Raw genomic sequence first — 22,392 nt, 5'->3', positions numbered from 1 at the left:
ATACACGGCAGCTCTCACTGCTCTCCAAAGCTGAGACTGTGTGGGAGAAGAAAAATGAGACGATCTTGTATTCCATCAAACAGAACCATCATTTTGTAAAAGAGCATTTTCCACGTAGGTTTTGTTTTTGTTTTGTTTTGTTCTAAATAAGCCTCAGGTTGTTTCTGGTTTAAAATTGAAAAGTAAATTGTTTCATATTGGAAACGAAGCTTGAATCCCAGCCAGTAATAAAAACACAGCAGAGCTACGCTTACAGGGATAATACACAAAACTGATTTCTCATTGCAGAATAAAGGCAAGGACACTTTCCCATTTCCAGAGAAAAACAGCTGTAGAATCGTACCATTTGTCATTCAACAGAATTTTGAAATTAACTCTAAACCAAAACTGTACCACCAAAAGTCGTATTTACTGACATTACCCAAATGTGGCCGCTGTACAACGGTCACGACTCTGACAAGCCTGGCCAGTTGTACCTGCTCTCAGGAGCCAGAGTTCTCCCAGAAAGATTACCTTCCAATGTGTGATGCCAGGCATCCATTTTAGTCCTGGCAGCTCAGAAGACACGTCAGCAAGCTCCAAAGCACCTACGTACAAAAAAAATAATAATAATAATTTTCCGCATTGTGCCCAGTGAAAAAAAACAGATGCGAAAGATCACACAGCGTGTGGTTTTATTTCTACAAAATGCCCAGGGAGAGCAATTCCATACCAATGGAAGGAAGGGCAGTGGTTCCTGGGGCAGGGGCGGCACAAGCAGTGAGCGCACAGGGGCCCGCGGAACGCTTCGGAGCAGGGGGCGGGCGGCGGCAGAAACGGCCTAAGCCTGGCCTGTGGGGATGGCTGTGCGCAGAAACTCACTAACAGTCACTAGTCGTACCCTTAAAACGACAGACACTGTGGCACATGAGTTACCGCACAACGGAGACAAGCGGCAGCTGCAGAGTCCCACGGCGCGTCCGACGTGAGACCCGTGGCAGTGGCGCACGCGCCCCCAAGAACATACCACGAGGCTAGGACTCCGAGCATTCGACCCACTCCTGGCTTTTAGACACATGCCAGTTAGAGGACATGGGTCTTCATGCCTTTACGTCTAGTAAACAACCCAGAACAAAAAAGTAACATTTGAAGTGAACTTCGAAAATTTCTAAACGTTCTGTTTCAGGCCCAAGTTAGTTTTCTAAACTTGCCCAGCAGGGCAACAGTCCAGCTCTAAAAACACTGTGTCCACAGGGACAGCATCATAAGAAGCTGTAAGATGGGGCCACGAAGGGAACCCTTTCAAACACGCCTCCAACCACAGATCACAGATACAGACTGGAACCCCGCACAGAAGAGAAAATCCAACAAAGCTCCGCAGATGCTATGAAACACTCAGACGATTATAAAAATAAAGCAAAAAAGTCCTCAAGGAAGAGGTGTCCTCGTAAGAAATCTTTGACAAAAGCACTGTGCTGACTTATACTATTCTATCTAAATATTCTTACTTCTAAAACCAAACACTAAATAATGCGGGTTGTCAGAAATTAGCTTTGTCCCACACGCCCTGCCCAGGCAGGGCTCAGCAGTGACTCCCCGCCAGCATGGGGGTCAGGAGATGCCGATGCTGGCCCCAAGTGTGCAGACTGAATGCCTATCAGCCACCCTGCCTGCAGCCAGGTCTGAGCTCCTTCAGGTGGGGCCCGCACCCCTACCAAATCCTCAGTCACTGTCACGTACAAGGCTCAGCAAAGGACTATTCTTCCACGAAGCCATGCGTACACATGCGCCTCTGACAGATGATGGAGATGGGAGTCTACACGGCGGTGTGAAACCACCACATGCAGAAAGATGGCTGTCACAGCAAACTCAGAGTGGACCCCCACCTGCCCAGTAAGAAAATGACACAGCAGAGGACAGCCACGGTTACAGTCACCACTCAATGCCATCAGTCCTTCTCTTCACATGCCTTTGAAATGAAGTCCCACCACAAACATAGACACCATGACCCTGCAAAGAGCACCATTCAGAAATCATGCTTTTACACAGGCCAACTTAAGCATAGCCAAACAAAATAAAAACAACATACTAAATTCCAACCTCAAGGACACCAAAGGTGAGAACCACTAGAGAGCAAACTACACACAGCACAGGCCAGTCAGCACTGCAAACAAGGTAACTAGAAGCTGAAACAGCTGTGGATACTTGTCTCAGTGTTTACGTTCCAACTTCCTTCATACGCACGTGTGTAGCCAATGTGGAAACATTCTATTCTGGAATCCTAGTTTAAAATTCCTCATTACAGCCCTTAAGGAGAGTATGATGGGAAAGTTAACAGATCAGTAAAAACTTATGTAAGAGGAAATATTTTACATCAAACCATCACGGAAATTGTTGTTTAAAAACATTTCACCCCATCTGTCCGGTTTCCTGTATAAAACGGTGTGCTACGACCTCACGCCTGTTAGGATGGGGACTATCAAGAAAGTGGAAAGAAACAAGAGCCGAGCCGGCAAGGACGTGGAGAAGTGGGAACGCTTGTGCTCTGTCGGTGGGAATGTAGAACAGTATGGGGGAACCCCCAAAACAAACAGAATTATCATATCATCCGGCAATTCCACAAGTTATACACCCCAAAACCTGAAAGCAGGGTCCCAAAGAGCTACCCGTGCAGCCACGGTATTGCGGCACGAGTCACAAGAGCTAGAACGGGGAGCACCTCTAGTGTCCACGGACAGAGAAGAGGGCAGACAGAATGTGGCACGTGTACACAGTGGGCATCTTCAGCCCTCACAGCGGCTACAACACGGAGCAGCCTTCAGGACGGTGGGCTAGGTGGAATAAGCCAGTCAACAGAAAGACAAATCTGGTCTGATCCCATCCGTGAGATCCCTAGTGATCAAACTCAGAGACAGCAGAGGATAATGGGATGGGAAACGGGGAGTTGTGGCATGGGTTCATAATTTCAGTTTTACAACATAAACCTCTCTAGAGAGATCGGCTACACAACGTGAGTGTTCTTAACACTACCAAAACACACCGTTATGAATAGTTAAAATGACGATCGACTTCAAGTTACAAGTCTTTTACCACAACTAAGATTTTTTCAAAGAACCACTGTAATAAGGACGGACCTAATCTTTCAAACTTAACAGATAACAAATAGGCAATCCTCCTAATTCATTAAATATGACAAACCCATGACACAGGCATGTTTGTAAGTAAGGGCAGCTCACTTAAGGGTTTACAGGCTAATCATACTAGCAAACGCCCAGGAAAAGGTCTGCGTGAATATATACTATAGCAATAAACAACATTTTGAAAATGTCATACTTTATTATCACACACGCTTACCTTCACTTTTTTCCAGCAAAGACGCTATGACTGCCTCATCTTCGATGGGGTTTAGCGAACACGTAGAGTACACCATCCTACCGCCTTCCACCAGCTGCTCAGCACCTCGAGTTGCAATCCGCAGCTGCAAGCTAAGGGTCGGATACGAGGTCACCCCGAGACCAAACATATCCAGGCAGCACACACAGCACGCATTATACCACACGTTTATTACATGTTTTTATAACAGGTTTACGATAAAACACAAAATACAAAATAAACGATTCCCACAAAAAGAACTCTTTAAAGGTTCTCAATGAAGTTCCAAAAAACCCACATGCGGTGTTTCGTATCAACCAAAAAAGCATCTCTCTATATAAACAACGCGTTTACTATTCTGTTAGCCCTTCCCAACAAGCCGACAAGCAAAGCACAAAGCTGATTAGTGACTGACGTCAATATATCATGTGAGTTTCACCATTAAAAGCCTCCATACCTGTACACATTATCTGTCTTTTTTTTTTTAAAGCAAGTCACTTTTTTTTTTTTTTTTTAAGATTTTATTTATTTATTTGACAGAGAGAGACAGCCAGCGAGAGAGGGAACACAAGCAGGGGGAGTGGAAGAGGAAGAAGCAGGCTTCCAGCAGAGGAGCCTGATGTGGGGCTCGATCCCAGAACGCCAGGATCACACCCTGAGCCGAAGGCAGCCGCTTAACGACTAAGCCACCCAGGCGCCCCTACTTTTTCTTTTTTTTAAAGATTTTATTTATTTATTTGACAGAGAGAGAGACAGCCAGCGAGAGAGGGAACACAGGCAGGGGGAGTGGGAGAGGAAGAAGCAGGCTCCCAGCAGAGGAGCCTGACGCGGGGCTTGATCCCAGAACTCTGGGATCACGCCCTAAGCCGAAGGCAGACGCTTAACGACTGAGCCACCCAGGCACCCCTATCTGACTTTTCTAAGAACAACTTATATCCCTTAGTACATTCTAATCCTAGTATCTACTTCACACACACACACAAAAAAAACAGTTAAAAAGTACTGTAACAGAGAAACAAAATCTGCCGGAGTTATTTATGGTGAATATTCATTAGTACGCTGTAGACCACCCACAATTCTACAATTAAGAAGGTAAAATGCTGGGGCGCCTGGGTGGCTCAGTCGGTTAAGCCGTCTGCTTTCAGCTCAGGTCCTGATCCCAGCGTCCTGGGATCGAGCCCCATATAGGCGAACCTGCTCAGTAGGGAGCCTACTTCTCCCTCTTTCTGCTGCTCCCCCTGCTTGTGTGCTCTCTGTCAAATAAATAAATAAAATATTAAAAAAAAAAGAATGTATAACGCTAATGTTAAATGAACAAAAGAACCCAGAGTTCTGCAAATCATATACTGCAGACGGGTGTGCTAACATCCCAATGCACAGAAAACACTACAGTGCGCCGGACAATACGGAAGTTATCCTTGAGTTATGAGATCTTCTTTTCCTTCTACCTTTCAAGAATTTTCCAAATTGTCTTTAAAGACAATAAATATTTGAGATCAAATGCTAAGCAAAATAATTCAACAAAAAAGAACAGAAAACAGAAGAAGAAAGATGAGTAGGACAGTAAAAGGTTAAGTGGTCATTTCATGGAAAACAGAGGTCTTGAAATGTTACAGGAAATCGTCATAAAAGGCACTTTTAATAAATAAAAAGCAATTTTAATAAATTAAATAAATAATAAATTCAGTTCATTTGAATGAACTGAAATGTACAGTCATCAGTTTACTACTCTGAAGAGGTTCTGAAAACAACTATTTTTGATATGTATACAAACTCTCTCAAAGGTGACCATTAACAACTCCAGCTCCAGATGCTGTCCCCAAACACAGCAATAGCCCTCTCCTGCTCCTGTGGGACAGCCCACCAGATACAGTCTGACTCACCCATGCAGCTGCCCCTCCCCAGCTCCGTGTGGGACAGCCCACCAGATCTGACTCACCCATGCAGCTGCCCCTCCCCGGCTCCGTGTGGGACAGCCCACCAGATCCAACTCACCCATGCAGCTGCAAGCTGTTCAAGGTTGTCCACTTCTTCCAGACATCAATGTTTTTTCTCATAGTGCCATCTCCACTAGAAAGGAAGATATTTAAGAACTTAAAAACTCTGTCCAGGTAGACCAATTAGAGTTTAACAATTATGTCATATTCCAGCTAAATTACAAGACGGGTATTTTTATTATTATAAACACCAATTAGTACATCATCTAAATTCTCACAAACTACCATCAACTTTCTATTTCTGCTTTGGGGACATTAATGACATTAAACTTTTAAATTACACTTTAATTTCAATTAGATAAGGAAATAACAGAATTGAACAGATAACCTCGTTTAAGACTTAAAGAGATATCAATTTGCTTCCATTTAAGAGAAATACTAGCAAACTGATTTTCAGACCTAGGACACAGAACCGTGAAGACATTTGGATTCTGTCAGTTAACAAGTCAGTTAATCAACAGTGGCATTTAAATCAGACTTACGTGAATAATAATAAACTTACGCTCATAAGGGATTTTCCACAGCAAACCCAATTAAGCCAATATCAAGATTTTTCTATGCATCAGTTAAACATTTTTGATTTTCTAATTTTACTTAATGAAAATTATTTCCATGTAAATTTTATAATACAGACTTGATCAATTCACCTTTCTGTCTACGTCTAACATTACCCCTTTTTTTTACAGGGTAATTCCTAGATCTGCTGGCTTTCTGTAGAGTAAGCTCCCTCGATGGTCTAGTTAACTTGAGGGGAAGGAGATGTAGAAGGATGAAAATGCCCTGAGATATAATGGCTTTCAAATGACATCCCTTGCTGGTACAATGGTGGCTTAAAATTATACCATAATATTTAGGACTTCCTCAGCTTACAACTCAGTGCTCATAAAGTCCCTGCATTCTTCAAGATGACATGAGAAGAGAGTTATAGGTTTCTGGTCAAAAGAGCACAGGAAGGGGAAAACATCCGATCTAAAGGAAAGATCAGACAACTGTGGCTCATGACCCATTTTAAGTTTTAATTCACAGGGCGTTCTTGCAAGAATTTTAAAGCACCGTCCTACTCATAATAACGACTTACTTTCTCACAATGAGTTCTGCCACAGGCAGACAATCTGCTGTGGTTTAAACAAGACTGAGTGTGGTATCAGGCGTCTTATGTAACCATCGTGTTCCGTGCTAACAAGAGTTTTGCAGTGATTTCTGCACTCCGAGCTCCACAAATTCATGTGCTCACAAGGTGACCATGGCCTACGTCACTGCCTCTAGGAACTTAAAAGAGGTCTAAGTTTTCTCCTTTTCTTTCTGGAAAAACTCAAGTTATTCAGTTGTGCCATAAGATTATCTTACAAATAAATGCTAAAAATCTAATACTTATACATAAAATTTGAAGAAACGTATGTGTACAAATACAGGCACAGTGAGTTTCTCAAAGGTCTGAACTCCTCTAAATTGCACTGTGCTGAATATCAGAAGCTTTGTCATAAAAACGCCGTGTGATTCCTTATCACTCCACAACGAGGCAGAATTGGGAATGGGGACACTTGGGAGAAACAATCACTCCTAATGATCATCTCCTGGAATGACTAGGCAGAGCTTACAATGCTACGACCCTCTCGGGGACTTCCTTTACCCTTGTGAAGATTACAGAACCATCCCATCTTGTGTCTTTGTTCCATACCCTAGCCCTGCCGTGCTGGGTGGCACTAAAATTCTGAGTGTCTGTCTTCTAATTTAGGGTCACAGAGTCTGTGTCTTCATACCAGTTGCCACGAAAACGATGTGTACAACTCTGTGCGTATTTCTGTATGCAAATTCATGTTGGTCTACATTCGATTTGATTTCCTTAGCGGATAGTAGCCTTTTTGGTCTCTTACCTGCAAGGGACATCACATAAGATGCGATCGTAGAAGAGAATCTCTTTCCTCCCGTTCACATCTATTTTGAGTCTAGGTATGCTGGACGCATCGTGGTTGACCACCATGATGCAGGGGCTGCTCAGCCTCTTGGCCTGATGAACGAGCAGATAGCAACGCTTGTTGTCCACATCATTCGCGATGACAAACCCCTCTGAGAACACAAAGTTACAGTGGCAGGTAAGATGCAGCATAAGTAGAATAATTTTCTGAAATACGTAAGCTCCTGGTTGGCAGGTGAGAAGCAGCAATCCACCAAACTTACGACCCAAGCGTAAGATTTGCCAGAATAAGCAAAGTAGTCCAAAAAGATGGCTCAGCATAGATTTTTATGATCACATGAAATTCCCAAACTGCAAGATTTATTTTTTTAATTACTGAACAATTATTCACTTTGTAACAATTATTATGCCAAAAATATCTTTTCTATTATTTTTAATAACAATTAAAACGAAGAATGAGGGGAGTGAGAAAGGGTAGAAGGCAACAGAATCCCGACAAGTGCTTAAAATACTGCGCATGTATGCTGGGCCTCCATTCTAGAACCTGTGAATCAGGTGTCTGGGGTGGGGACCAGGCTCCTCCTGAAGGCTGCCTGGGAAATTCTGGTCTGAACCCCTGGCTAAGACCGGGGTGCCACCTCTTCTCATTTCTGGCTCCACCACTGGCAGAAAGGCACATATGCCTAAAAACATTTTATAGTTAAGACTGCTCTTAAAAAAATATGAAATGCAAAACATTGATAATGGAAAGAGGCTCTTTACCACTAATTTGGAAAAAATAACTAAAAACAGAAAATAAAAAAGACTTTATAACAAAGTTATTTGTCACAGAAAAAAACACTTAGAGCAAACAAAGCAAGCATGCCCATGAGAACAGGAGAGCAGGTGGCTTGAACAAAGGAAGGGGAAATAGAAGCAGATAAAACGTTGGAAAAGTAACAGCACCACAGGCAGACGTCTTCAGAGAACCCCCAGAAAGGAGCACCAGCGACACTTCGATCGCTGCCGTGGTCTGAGCCCTCTGCACGCTCAGAACACCCCTAAGTCCAGGATGGTGCCCATTTCACACGTGAAGTCCAATACTGTCGCCTACCATGGTGAGATGTGAAGCTGGCAGGCCCGAGAGCAGCTCTACAGGACACTCCACTGCATCTCACCTGGGCAGTGAGTAACCACAAAACCAACAAACACAAAAACCCAACATGACAATGTTACAACTAAAGATTCAAACTGGAATCTACCTACTATGGCTTAACAAAGAAACACCATTTGCCTTCACAAAAGACACACACAATTCTAAAATGAAGCCACCCTCCCAATCCAATCTATGAACATGTTGGTTTGGGAACTAGTCATAGTGGTGTGCGAAATGTCCTGTCCTACTTTTGGGGACAGAAACATCTGCTTGTAACAGAAGACCCAACCCACAGGCAATGTTACCATCTCTTCCTCATATACACCCAGCAAAGTGGCATCCCGACCCTCCACAGGGCAGTCCAAAGCATACCTGGGAAAGGGACATTCATGTCGGCATGTAACATTTCAATTAATTGTGTGGTCTTTGATCCAGGCGCTGCACACATATCTAAGATCTATTAAAAAGCAAGAAATGTTCGACGTTTTATTGTAAGAAATCAAAACTTCGACACTTAATTCAAAACAATTTTGAGTCATTCTAGTATTTTGATTTGTAAGACTTAAATACATTTCTTTACAGAAGGAATCTGTAACGTCATATATTTAACTTCCAGGGATCTCAGGAGAAAGATACTCTGTCCACAAGAACAGAACGGTCCTAGAGGCCCGTGGAAGCACTCCATTCAGGGGAGGACGAGCAAGGACACTAACTGCAAGCAGCACTATAAGCAGCCTGCTAAAGGGACAGAACCCCCAGGCCTCAAACAGCCCAGCCACTTGCTGGCCCCCGAACCCTGAGCTGGTTGCTTCTATTTCTCTTTGCCTCCTTTCGCTCATCTGGAAAAACAGGGACAGTGACAGTATCCACCCTCACCGGGACGTGTGGATACTCAAATGAACTAATGCATGGGAAGAGCACAAAGCAATGCTTGGCATGTAACAAGTTCTCAGAACATGTTCATCGTGATTTTCAATCTGACCGAGTCAGTCAAGACCACTGAAGATAATCTGTGCAGTAAACAAATTAGCAAGCAAACTTTAAAAGAGGAGAAACACAGTTAATGGGTTGTAAAATTTAAGTAAGACAAAAATGCAAAAAGAACCTAAAATAAGCATTCTCTATCAAAAGCAAGCATTAAAAAAAAAAAAAAAAAACAACCACCCACCCAAGAAGTATATTAAGAAAAAACGGTGTCAACAAACAAAGACACTTTCTGTTTAATACACAATACCTTATGGTGAGGGTGAGCATTGAGTAACAGTGGTGGAATCATGCTAACGGCTTCTTGACGACTGATATTTCCCTTAGAAAGTAAAAATTTTAAAAAAAATCAGGAAGAATATTTAAAAAGGTAGAAAATTTCAATATTGGGCATTATTTCATATGCAACAGAAAAAGAACACATAATCCTCATACATGCAATAAAACAGTTAATACTATCACACAGAACATTATGTAAACAGGACAGGTTTTTATACTAGTGGGTAAATGGTTGCTACCTAAAAGGCTAAGGAAGAATGACCATTAATGGCAAAACTTACTGTCAGAATATTAGAAATGCAGGTATAATCCTGGATTTTATAAAAGAAAGGGGAGTTAAAACTTACACCGCCCAACCGCCCTCTCGAGAAAGAACGGAAGCTGGACAAGCAGCTCTCAGAGGTGGACGCGGGCACTGCCGTACTCTCGGCGGCTGGGAGCGATGCCCGCTGCCAGCAAGGCTTTCCCTCTCAGCTAACACTGTAACTTCTATTTCAGCCCTCATCTGTTTGCAGAAGAGCCCTGTCTGCTTTCTCTTCCCAAGAACGGCCCGTCAAGAAGACGAAGACCCAGCCACTGCTCCCATGTCCCAGCACCCCCACTCAGCCAACAGCCTCTAGGTCTCTGCCGGCAGGCCAGGGCATCTGTCGACATGCACGTCTGGTCTTGACGGGGTCCAGCACTGGCCTCCCTCACTGCTCTAGCTCAACGGCCGTAAGACCGAATGCCTTAGAAGTAATCATTTAAAAAGCAAGAGGACGTCAGCTGCCAGGAGACCTCTGTCTCACGACAGCCTGGCTCTTCTGAACCTCAGCAGCGACGCGGCGGCCGCCGCCCACTTCACACCTGCACATCTGTGTGAACCGAATACAGACGCACAGCTAGGCCTGCAGATGCTCACCTCACGGGTTTCTGGCCAGCAAGGAGTCTGTGGAGAAGATCTGAATCTCCATCCACTCCCCAGGCACACTGATTCCAAGCTCCAGTTAAACGCACGATCCTGATAAGCCTGCCTCCTACGTTTGTCCAAGTTTTCCATCAAACCATCTGAGCTACATGTATGGGGACAGGGTCCCTGACTAGACAAGCCGGCCTTCAGTCGCTTCCTTCACATGCATGTTCCGAAGGGGCTTTATAGCCTGCTTCGAATACCCCAGAGAGCACCTCACCCTACTGACGCCCAAGGAAAAACCTGCACCGGTTCCCAGCAATCCAGGCTACCAACGCTCACCTCCCATCTCCTGCACCCAAACCCGGCTCTTCAGTCTGCCCAACTGCGGGGGACTCGCTCCCCACAAACCCTCTGCTCTGCCAAAGTTCAAACCTGAACTGTTCTCTTCGTTTTCCCTCACCTGACCCTCCTTCTGGGTGGAGCGCGGAGCCAGAGAACCCCTTCTTGTACGGCCCCAAGGACAAAATCAGGAATGAGAAAGCACCTAGCTCTCGTTTTTCCCATATGGGGGTGGGAGTGGGGTGGGGTGGAAAGCTCGGCCAGCAGGAGGCCAGTTTGCCAGGTCACCTAAAGGGATGGAGCACCACAGTGGCAGGAGAGCTGCGGGGCCAGCAGAGAACAGGGCAGGGCCGAGGGCCTCGAGGCGAGACGCGTGGGAACCACAGGGATCCTGCGAGCCCACCCAGGAGCTCAGGATGGAAAGAAATGAACAGCATCTGGGCAAACACTGAGGTTTTCCTGGGCTAGAGAAAGGAGACTAGAGAACAGGAAGGGGGAACTCGGATTTTCAATACTAAAAACACGCAGGTACCTGGTTGAATCATGTGAGGCAGGCGGGAGCGGCTACTCTGACAGAGGGGGCGTGAGGCTAAAGCTAAGACGTTCGGGGACTGAACCGAACCCAGGAATTCGGGACGGCAAAGAGGCAGGGTGAAGACACAGTGCTGCGAGAGAACCGAAGTCGTCAAGGTCAGGTTTTGTTGGGTTTTTGTGGCGAAGGTGGAGCAGAGACCGGAGCCCAGAAAGAGCAGACACGAGGAAGCAGGAGCGGACGGAGTCGCCGCCTGACCGCGCAGTGCGGACCCAGGCGAGCAAGGAAGGAAATGACGCACCAAGGGGACAACTGCGGCTGACACCCTCCCCGAATTCCACAACTGGACGCATCAAAGAAGAGAGGAGCTGCAGGAGTCCTCAGAAATTAGGCGACCAACACACTTCTCTGTATGCCGCATCTACCCCATCGCTCCCGGTGACACGTGGGGACAAAACTAGAACCAAGATACTGAGGCGCATTTCAAGCTTCAAGGGAACCAACAAATCTAAAGAAATCTACTCACAGATTCAGTTTCGCTAACCAGAAACTGGTGAAACTTTTCCAATTGTGGAGACTTTCTCAAGATTTTTCGACTTAAATTTGTGTGCCAGGCAAGTTCTTCAGGATACCTGACCAAAAAGAAAATAAAGCATCCACGAATTATATATATTAAAGTGCTCTCTTAACAACTTCCTGCTTCTACAGATCATACACCAATGAGACGCCCAATTTTGCTCTACTCCCTCCCATGCACGATCCTCTTCGTGTAGCCGGCCAATACTGCAGCGTGACTAACTGGATCACGGCCCAGGCAGAAAGAGGAGAGCCAGGCGGCTTGAAGAGATACGTACATGATGTTACCATTAAACTGCAATGATGAATGTTCAAGAATAGATGAGAAAATGGAGACTCCTCTGCTCTTCACTATCTATGCTAATAATGGTACAGAGACCATCAGGAAAAAAGTCAGTTAAGCACTGACTCTTGATTTCAGCTCAGGTCATGATCTCAGGGTCCTGGGATCAAGCCCCAAGTTGGGCTCTGCGCTCAGAGGGAGTCTGCTTGGTACTCTCCCTCTCCCTACGCCCCTCCACACATTCTCTCTCTCGCAAATAAATCTTAAAAAAAAAAAGGCATAACAATTTAAAAAAATGCAGATCACACAAACAAAATCATACAGTTGAAGAGCTATCAAAATGTTTGACATTTAATTGCAATCTTTTTTACAGTATTTTTCATTATGTCTACAACAAAACAGCCTAATAATGTACTGAAATACTTTACACACCAAAAAACCCTGGGATCACCACTGCATTGACTTGCACTCCTAAACTATTATTTATACAGACCTAAGAATGAAGAAGCCTTTCCTGCCATTTCTGTACTTAAACTTTCTAGAATGATGACATCGGCAATTAGGAAACAGGTCTCTTTAAACGTGGCTCACGCCGATCACTGAGCTCCAACGACTCCAGTCAGCATGCTGCTATGACAGAGCCACACTCACCCAACCCAGCACCACGCTATGGACTACATGGTACTCAGTGACTGGTACTCAGTGATAAGTCTCACTTCAGTTTTAGTACTCATTACTCAGTATTTCCAAGCGTCAAATTGTAGCAAAGGTGACAGCCATGAAAATGAAACCAGAACACTTGCAAAACAATATGACTGCTTTGAAACAAGAGTGATTAGTTAAAACAAACTCAGGCCTGGATATTTTAAGACACTACTCGACTATCATGCTTATGAGATATATCTGGGAAGTACTTTCTACCAAATAATGAAAATAAAACTGGCTGAATCTGTTCACAGCTGCCCTCCAGCTGTCCCAGAACTTTGTCTCTCTTCCCTATGCCTGGTGCTTCTTCAGTATTTAACCTGCTTCCAAAATCTAAAACCAAAACACAACCATACTTCTCAGGCCATTAAAAAAGAGTTTAGTTTTAAATATTTGGCCTCCTTAGAGGTGAAATGGTGGGAATACACTCAAATTTGCTCTCACCTGCAGTATTTGGCAAAATCTTTGCAAGATTGGGGAGCCAAAAGCCTACTTTTATGAAATTTCCTGCAACCCGAACTGAATGTGATCAATGACCTCTACGAAATTTCTTGCAACCCTGAACCGTACACGATCAATGACTTCTACGAAATTTCTTGCAACCCTGAACTTTATGTAATCAAGGATAGTGAATCATGCAAGTTACCACCTTGCCAAATCACTAAAACAGCACGAAATTGAATGCAACATGCATTCAATCAACCAGGAATTGTTCAATTCAGCTATTAATCATTAATAGCTGAATTTTCATTTTCAAATAAAGATAAGCAGTTTAGATATAATCTGAGGAAGTATTTCCTTATGTACCTATCAGACTGAATTTAAAAAAATGGAAATTTACTAGGATGAAAATTCCACGGCAAGTAATTTAGACTGTGAAAGCTATTAATTTAAAAAAAAAATACTTAAGAACTTTCAAATCATTAAATACAAAAACTGACAGTTAAAATGAAAAAGCATGCGTCCTATATAGCTTCAGGAACCATTTTTTTGGACCAAAAAATGTTTATTAAAATCTTTGTAGCTTTTAACATCAATAAGATATCTTAAAGAACTAAATTTAATTTTTAGTTGTGTTAATCAAATGTAGTCCTTAAAGTCCTACTTGGAAACTTGTCAGGTCTTCTGAGGATGAATTAAAAGTACCACTGTCATATTTATACCTCAAAAATTCTTACAGGAGAAAAAATCTCTGATAATATATAATTTACAATAAGTCATCTTCAATCCACATTAAAAAGAACATAAACAGAATGACAATAAGGTATACTCTTCAACAACCAATTGTTAAAACGAGGCTTTTGTAAAAATGCTTCGGGATAATACCTTACAGTTCTGAGTCAACAAAAAGGAAAAAAAGAAATCTGCCCAAGCTATGAGTCCTACACTTAATATTCCTTCTAGAAGACATTGTTCCCAAAAACACTTTCCTAAATTTAATTCCACTATGTACCTAAAGTTTAAGACTATTACACAATTTATTTGTTTTTTGAACAACACAGAAAACTACTGAAGTCTTGGTAAGTTTCTCCCTTGCTTTCTTGCCAAGACTCTTATCAGTAGCCCACACATGATCAGCAAATTTGACTGAATGCTTGTACAGTAAAACTTATTCTGCAACTATCACTGATAATGGAAAAGCGGAGTGTTAGGAACCCAATCACACAGTATGTTTTTCACACCCTTCAGCTGTGTGCTCAAAGATTACAGCAAACAGCAATGTGAGAAGAATCACTGGTAGTTACTAGAGAGTGACTCCTATTGCTTCTTCAACCAGACAACCCACAGGGCCTTTCTCAGATGTTGGAGAACTGCCTATTGATGTACCCCTTGCTGCTGTCCAACAATCAAGATGGAAAAGTACCTGTTAAATGGTACAAGGGCTAACAAAAGTTTAACTGCAGTTTGCAGAGAACAATAAAAATAGCAAGCCTAATTCTCATAGATCTCTTGGAACCTGCAGAAGAAAATGCCCACAATGACCCACACAGAGGCACCTCTTTCCTACAGGACTGCAGGCTTTTCAGCTTCTCTTACTGGCTATCAGACTAAATCTGAAAAGCTGCATTTTTAAACAAGAGGTTTAAGGAACAAAGGTTTTCCACTGATTATATGAAGCAGCCAACCTGCAAGAAAATTAGAAATGTGCACAAAGGCAACCTTAAACCCACTTCTTTTGAAAGTATCAGATGGCCCCTGCGTCAAACACCAGTACCATCAGTCAAATCTCCAAACCAAGGCACTGGTTAAGTGTATAACCTAGCTACTAGGAGAGGGGAGGAAGCTTGAGGATGTGAACGCTAGCTCACTCAGCAATGTCACAGGTACAACACCTAGAAAAAACATTTTCCTTTTTTAGTGACTTCAGTACAGTGGGCACGCAATCAGTAACCCCCTGAGTCCTTTCCTGTGTCAGGACATACGAGCTTTTGAAATCTGACTAAAATGTCTGATAAAAAAAAAAAATACCATTATGCAAATTTTTTGGCTTAAAATTGTGGGTTTATTCTTATATCCCAGAAATGTATTTTACAATGGTGACATTTGCTTTTGAGCTCAGCTGAATACGGAGTTTAGCATTTGGCCATTCAGCCTCTACTCAAACTGTGTGTGCTGTGCATATCTGTGATATGGCCACTGAAAATCCAAATGACCAAAGGGAGAAAGTAAAGCAAGAAAATCTATAGCCCATGATGAATGAAAAACCTGATCTTGGTTTGTCACCACTGAAGGGCATCCAAAAAGAAAAGATAATATCATACACGTTAATAACCAAAAATCTCAAAAGTTGTCAGAAAGTGCTGGTTAAATTCACCTTTTCATAGCGATCATTTAAAACTGTTGTCTGGTGAGAACTGTCAACGCCTCAAAGCTGATAATCTGAAATGTGGAACTGTAACAGTTAACGCTAATGATTTTTGTGTAAAAGTTAACCCAGGGCTTGGCGCCTCTGTAGTTTGTGATTGAGTACTCCTGGTGTTTTACAGGACAGGTGGACTGCCTTCACTGGAATGAAACTTGAACTGGGCCATGAGAAACAAAGAACCCATAGGATGCCTCCAGGACAAGTAGAGAAAGGGTTAGCATGCAGGGCAGGTCTACTGGAGCACTAGAGACACTGGAAATACAGAGTCAGGGGCACCTGGGTGGCTCAGTTAAGTGCTGACTTTTGATTTCGGCTCATGTCATGATCTTGGGTTGTGAGATTGAGCCTTGTGTCGGGCTTCCTGCTAAGGGCAGAGTCTGCTTGAGATTCTTTACCCCTCCCTCTTCTTCCCCCTCTGCTCCTTGTGTGCACTCTCTTTAAAATAAATAAAACCTTAAAAAAAAAAAGAAGGAAGGAAATACAGAATCAGCTGGAGCTGTCTGTCGCAACCTTTGTCAGGCTGAGTCCTTTTGATGAAGGTAGGAGAGCCACACGGCAAGTTTCCAAGTGAGGAATCAAGAGGTTTAAATGGAAATGGGTAGAAGTGGTACCATCATAGAAGGAAACAGGCTGATCGACTTGCAAAAATTAACTGAACCAATTAAGTCTTAGAGAGTCTCAAACTGCACTAAAAGCTGCACACGGGTATAAAGTAATATGGGCAAAAAGCCCTGGGTAAGAGCACACAAAGATGTCTGTAAAGTACATTTAGATTCTCTGGCACTAGTAGAAAACACGTTGCCAAAAACCAAGCTGTCAGATGAGAAAGATTAAAATCCCAAGAAAACCTCCAACAGGATGAAGACTTGTTTTACCTACCAACTCAGGGGCTGTGGAACTTCAACTTTCTGACCGTCCACCTCCAGGTCTTCCAATTCCTTGAAATACTTGTTCTTTAAACAGTGGAGAATCTCCTTTGCGTGACTATTAAAAAATAAGTAAGTTTTGATCCAATCTGAAAGGCTAATATATTTTATCTTTTGTGAACCTAAGATAACAAGTGTCTTAAAACTAAAACCATCTTTGCACTGAAAGCAGACCTCTTTCATCACGGCCTTTCTACCCTATTCCTTCCAGTTTAAAACTCTCGTTGCTTCATCGCTAAAGGATAAGCTAAACAGACTACTGCTGCATTCTTTCCCTCCTAAATATTCCTGCAGTTCATATTTACTTGCAACTTATCTCGGAAAGATGGAACTACAAAGATTTAAAAAGACAAGAAAACCAGAGTTTCGCACAAACTATGTAATGTCATAAATTTTCTAAGTGTTCCAAAGAGGAGGCATCCTCAGCTCTCGAATGCCCAGGAGTCCATGCTTTCTCAGACTGTATTTTCGTGTCTTCTAGCCTCCTGACCTGCAACACCTCCCAGGCCTATTCCGTTGACTCCTCTGCTCCCTCCTCAATGCTTCCAGACGCTGGAATCCACAGCACCGGTAAGCATCTCCCGGCCCTTAACACTCATCGGGGGCCAGGTGGGGCGAGGGGAGCACCCTTGTCCTGAAGTGACCCCAACTCCAGGAAATCATGGCTCTGCACGACCCCCTACCTTTTGTAACCAGTAATTCGCAAAGTGGCCGGGAGGGGCTCCCTGAGCGCTTCCATGAACTGGTCCCACTCGCCCTCAGGCACGATCTTGAGCTCCTGGTAGTAGTGCTCGAAGAGCTTGTTCTCCTTGACGATCTCTGGGTACCCGCCTTCCCAGCCCTGAGGAACGAGAGACGCGTCTACCCAGGGGCGGAGGAGCAGCCCCGCGCCGTCCCGAAGGCCGCGGCGGCCGGGAGACGAACCGGGGCCCTGCCCGCCCGCGCCCCGGCTCCTACCGCATTCTGACGCTTGCCGCCGCCCTCGGCGCCGTCCTCCGTGCGCGGGGGCCGCTGCTGCTGCTGCTGCTGCTGCTGCTGCTGCTGCTGGAGCCGCCGGCCCCGCGCCCGCCGCCCCATGGCCCACGCGGCCGCGCACGCCACCCGCACACAGCGTCCCGCCACCGCCGGCCGCGCGGATTTCCGGGCTGGCGCGTGAGGCCCCCTGGGCTCCGCGCCTGCGCCTTTCCCGAGCCCGCGGGCGCTGCTGGGAAGGCGCCCAAAGCGCCGTGACCCTTGCTCCCGCAGAGCAACGACCAAAGAGAAACGCTGGGAGCCCTGAGCGGGAAGGGGGCCAACGGAGAGCAGCTCCCAGGTAGCCCGCGCGGGCTCCGGCAGCTCCGCGGACAGCCCGCGGTCGCGCGTGCGCACGTGCGCACAGCGGCGAGGGGAGCGGGGCTCCGGCCGCGGGGGCGGAGCCGGCCCGCCTCCCGCCGCGCCTGCCGGGATCTAGTTCAACCGGCGGGAGCGGTGCTCCCGCGCCTCGGGCGCCGGGGGAGGGGTGGGGTGCGGCTCGGGTCATTGGCAACCGCAGCCGGAGCCCGCCTCAGGTAACCGCGCCTCCCGCCCCCTCACCGGCGCTGCCACCGCCCTATAAGTGGCCCGCCTCAGTCGCCGGGCTATGGGGCGCATCTGCTGTCTCCCGTCATGGAGCCGGCTGAGAGGTTCCTGCTGGACGTGCTCGCCTACCTGCAGTGCGCCATGGGCCTCCTGGGATCTTTGGTGCTCGGGCTGGCGGACTCGGTCTACGGGCGCTACACGTCGCCGGGCCCCGACCTTCGGGTGCCGGCGCGGGCCGCCTGGGCGCTGCAGGAGCTGCCCTCGCTGGCGGTGCCGCTGTGGGTTTGCGCACGCACGGCGGCCGAGCGCCTCCACCGCGCGCCCAACAGCATCCTCCTGGCGATGTTCCTCGTCCACTACGCGCAACGGTAACTGCCAGCCGGCTGGTCCTCCCCGCACGCCTCTGTCCCCCAGGACCCTGCCTGCGACCCGCCGTGGCGCCCTCGCCGGCACCTCTGGCTCCCTCTCCCGTAGTTGACATGTCCAAATGTACTTTACACTCCTCTCCTCACCGGTCCCCGTCCCTTCTTTCCTTCCCCCGCTCCCATGCCGACTCCCTGCAGCCTCTTTTCCCTGGATCTTCCTAGCTGCACCACTCTGCACGCCCTCCCTCGCGCCCTGTCCAGGCTCATCCCTCCCTGGTGTCCTCTCTCAGTGCCTGGCTCCATCCGTCCATGCTGTTCTCGCCCAATACCCAGCACCTTCCCCTTCCTCCCCTGGTGCGGACAGGTTAACTTTGCACCTTTAGTCTGGGAAAGTGGGCGGGCGGGGGAGGGGGGTTAGAGAGGGCTGGAGAGGTAGTGATAGAGGAATTAAGTGTATAACCTAGCTACTAGGAGAGGGGAGGAAGCTTGAGGATGTGAACGCTAGCTCACTCAGCAATGTCACAGGTACAACACCTAGAAAAAACATTTTCCTTTTTTAGTGACTTCAGTACAGTGGGCACGCAATCAGCAACCCCCTGAGTCCTTTCCTGTGTCAGGACATACGAGCTTTTGAAATCTGACTAAAATGTCTGATAAAAAAAAAAAATACCATTATGCAAATTTTTTAGCTTAAAATTGTGGGTTTATTCTTATATCCCAGAAATGTATTTTACAATGGTGACATTTGCTTTTGAGCTCAGCTGAATACAGAGTTTAGCATTTGGCCATTCAGCCTCTACTCAAACTGTGTGTGCTGTGCATATCTGTGATATGGCCACTGAAAATCCAAATGACCAAAGGGAGAAAGTAAAGCAAGAAAATCTATAGCCCATGATGAATGAAAAACCTGATCTTGGTTTGTCACCACTGAAGGGCATCCAAAAAGAAAAGATAATATCATACACGTTAATAACCAAAAATCTCAAAAGTTGTCAGAAAGTGCTGGTTAAATTCACCTTTTCATAGTGATCATTTAAAACTGTTGTCTGGTGAGAACTGTCAACGCCTCAAAGCTGATAATCTGAAATGTGGAACTGTAACAGTTAACGCTAATGATTTTTGTGTAAAAGTTAACCCAGGGCTTGGCGCCTCTGTAGTTTGTGCTTGAGTACTCCTGGTGTTTTACAGGACAGGTGGACTGCCTTCACTGGAATGAAACTTGAACTGGGCCATGAGAAACAAAGAACCCATAGGATGCCTCCAGGACAAGTAGAGAAAGGGTTAGCATGCAGGGCAGGTCTACTGGAGCACTAGAGACACTGGAAATACAGAGTCAGGGGCACCTGGGTGGCTCGGTTAAGTGCTGACTCTTGATTTCGGCTCATGTCATGATCTCGGGTTGTGAGATTTAGCTTTGTGTCAGGCTTCCTGTGAGATTGAGCCTTGTGTCAGGCTTCCTGCTCAGGGCAGTGTCGGCTTGAGATGCTTTCCCCCTCCCTTTTTTCCCCCCTCTGCTCCTTGTGCTCTTTCTCTCTTTCTTTAAATAAAAGCTTAAAAAAAGAAATACGGAATCAGCTGGAGTGGTATGCAGGCACTTTAAACAGGCCCAAATGTTCAACAAAGGATTTCTGAGTCCTGTATTCCTGACTCTTCAAGATTATTCTAGTGAGCAAAATTGTTGTCAGGGTTTTTGTTGTTGTTTTTGTTTTTTGTAATGTGGTCAAGCATTACTGCAATTTGAATGTCAGCAGAATTTTCATGTCATGCGCATTTCTCCATAAATGTGCTAGAACCTGCGTCTCTCTGTTTCTCTAATGGCCAAAAATGAGCTCTGGAGTCGGACTCCCAGGTGTTATCCTAGCCGCATCACAAGGGACGTGGATAAGTTACTAAGCTGCTCTCTGCAGCACGTTTCCCCGTCGGCGGAGTGGGCACAGTGACGGTGCCAGCCCGTGCAGTTAGCATCAGTTTGAATAAAGACCATTCCAGGGACACCTGGGTGGCTCGGTCAGTTAAGAGTCTGCCTTTGGCTTGGGTCATGATCCCAGGATCCCGAGATTGAGTCCCACCTCAGGCTCCCTGCTCAGCGGAGCGTCTGCTTGTTCCTCTGCCTGCTCTTCCCGCCTCTCTCCCTGTTTGTGCGCTCTCTCTGACAATAAATAAAATCTTAAAGACAACTCCATAAAATGCTTGCACAGCGCTGGCAAATCCAAATGTCCAATAGACGATTAACAAGACCATTCCATATCGCTGTGCAGATGGGCACAGCCACGTATGTACTCCGCGTATTGCTCTTGCACACTGCTGCCGGTTTCAAGCGCCAGTAAGAAACTTCTGTGTAAAGAGAACAATTTGCAGAGCTTTGTAAGCCTGAGTTGAGCCTTTTAACTTAAAGCATTGTCTCATTGTATCCACTCAGTGTAGCGGTTGGCTGGGTGAATGCAGCATCCAATGGGGCCAGAGTCACCTGGAGAGTGCCAGAACTTGACCCTTCATATTGGGGAGGCCACTGAGACACAGAATTCAGGTGTTTTACCCAAGGCTATTGGACAAGGGGTTGTTGGGACTGAACCCCTGAGTCCAAGAGCAGTGGCTTTAGAGAAGGACTCTAGAGGATTTGCTAGGTCAGGTGTAGCTTTTCAACCTGCTGGGCTATTCTGTTTCAAGTTGTACATGTGACAGCACATAGAGCCTGTGTGGTTTTGGGACATTTACGTTTTCCAAATAGAAAAGATAAACATTTTCCATTCTACCCAAGTAGCTAATTTATTAAATGGTCATTTGAGCACTTGGAAGGGAACGGAAGCTCAAACAGCATGTAGCACTTGCTGTAAACCATCTGGCCAACCCAGTCACCATTTGTGCAACCCTACCATTTATCTAGGGTCCTGCAGGTGACACAGGACTAAGGGAGACAGGGGACTATGTGAGTACAAGCCTGAGTTGGGCTGGTGGCGGGACAGACTCACCAGGGGACATGCTAGGCGCTGACATGGCGCCTTACAGAACCAGGACATGTCTGCAGGGGCTCTTTGCTGAGCTTTGAGGTTACCTGAAAATGAGGCAGGGCCCTGCCCTAGGAGATGTTCTAGCTGCCTGAAGCAGTAATGAGGACCAAAGCCAGGGGTGGGGGGCTTCCCATAGTGAATGGGAAGGGGGTGTTTGCATACAGAAGAGGGACACGTTGTGTGTCTTTATGTATTCATTCTGCACACGTTTCTGAGGATTGATTTACATACCTGGCACCGTACTCATTATTGGGGATATAGAGACAAGACACTCCCAGGGTGCCCAGGTGGCACAGTCAGTTAAGCATCCAGCTTTTGGTTTCAGCTCAGGTCGTTTTCTCAGGGTCATGGGATTGAGCCTCGCGTCAGGCTCTGTGCTCAGCTCGGAGTCTGCTTGAGTTTCTCACTCTCCCTCTGCCCTTCCCTGCTGCGTCCTCTCTCTTTCTCTCTGAAATAAAAATCTTAAAAAAAAAAAAAAGAGGGGCACCTGGGTGGCACAGTGGTTAATCGTCTGCCTTCGGCTCAGGGCGTGATCCCGGCGTTACGGGATCGAGTCCCACATCAGGCTCTTCCTCTATGAGCCTGCTTCTTCCTCTCCCACTCCCCCTGCTTGTGTTCCCTCTCTCGCTGGCTGTCTCTCTCTGTCGAATAAATAAATAAAATCTTTAAAAAAAAAAAAAAA

General features: G+C 45.8%; 2 protein-coding genes across 2 annotated transcripts in view; one reads left to right on the top strand and one right to left on the bottom strand.

The window, feature by feature from the left end:
* Nucleotides 1-17,883, bottom strand: part of NSUN2 (NOP2/Sun RNA methyltransferase 2) — a 28,349-nt gene extending 10,466 nt beyond the window's left edge. Inside the window, exons 1-10 of the mRNA XM_040630561.1 lie at nucleotides 17,738-17,883; nucleotides 17,464-17,621; nucleotides 16,734-16,838; nucleotides 11,951-12,056; nucleotides 9,633-9,704; nucleotides 8,771-8,855; nucleotides 7,223-7,415; nucleotides 5,347-5,421; nucleotides 3,334-3,464; nucleotides 514-587 (exon numbers count right to left, since the gene is read on the bottom strand). Coding sequence (XP_040486495.1) covers nucleotides 514-587; nucleotides 3,334-3,464; nucleotides 5,347-5,421; nucleotides 7,223-7,415; nucleotides 8,771-8,855; nucleotides 9,633-9,704; nucleotides 11,951-12,056; nucleotides 16,734-16,838; nucleotides 17,464-17,621; nucleotides 17,738-17,857 — 1,119 coding nt within the window. The 5' untranslated portion in view covers nucleotides 17,858-17,883. The remainder of the gene's footprint in view (nucleotides 1-513; nucleotides 588-3,333; nucleotides 3,465-5,346; nucleotides 5,422-7,222; nucleotides 7,416-8,770; nucleotides 8,856-9,632; nucleotides 9,705-11,950; nucleotides 12,057-16,733; nucleotides 16,839-17,463; nucleotides 17,622-17,737) is intronic.
* Nucleotides 17,884-18,337: 454 nt separating this feature from the next.
* SRD5A1 (steroid 5 alpha-reductase 1) overlaps nucleotides 18,338-22,392 on the top strand; it is a 23,695-nt gene continuing 19,640 nt past the window's right edge. Inside the window, exon 1 of the mRNA XM_040630560.1 lies at nucleotides 18,338-18,705. Coding sequence (XP_040486494.1) covers nucleotides 18,425-18,705 — 281 coding nt within the window. The 5' untranslated portion in view covers nucleotides 18,338-18,424. The remainder of the gene's footprint in view (nucleotides 18,706-22,392) is intronic.

The sequence above is a fragment of the Ursus maritimus genome, unplaced genomic scaffold (genome assembly GCF_017311325.1).
Source record: "Ursus maritimus isolate PB19 unplaced genomic scaffold, ASM1731132v1 scaffold_15, whole genome shotgun sequence".
Lineage (NCBI taxonomy): Eukaryota > Metazoa > Chordata > Mammalia > Carnivora > Ursidae > Ursus > Ursus maritimus.
Note: the sequence above shows the minus strand (reverse complement) of the source record. Positions and strands in the feature narration are given on the sequence as shown.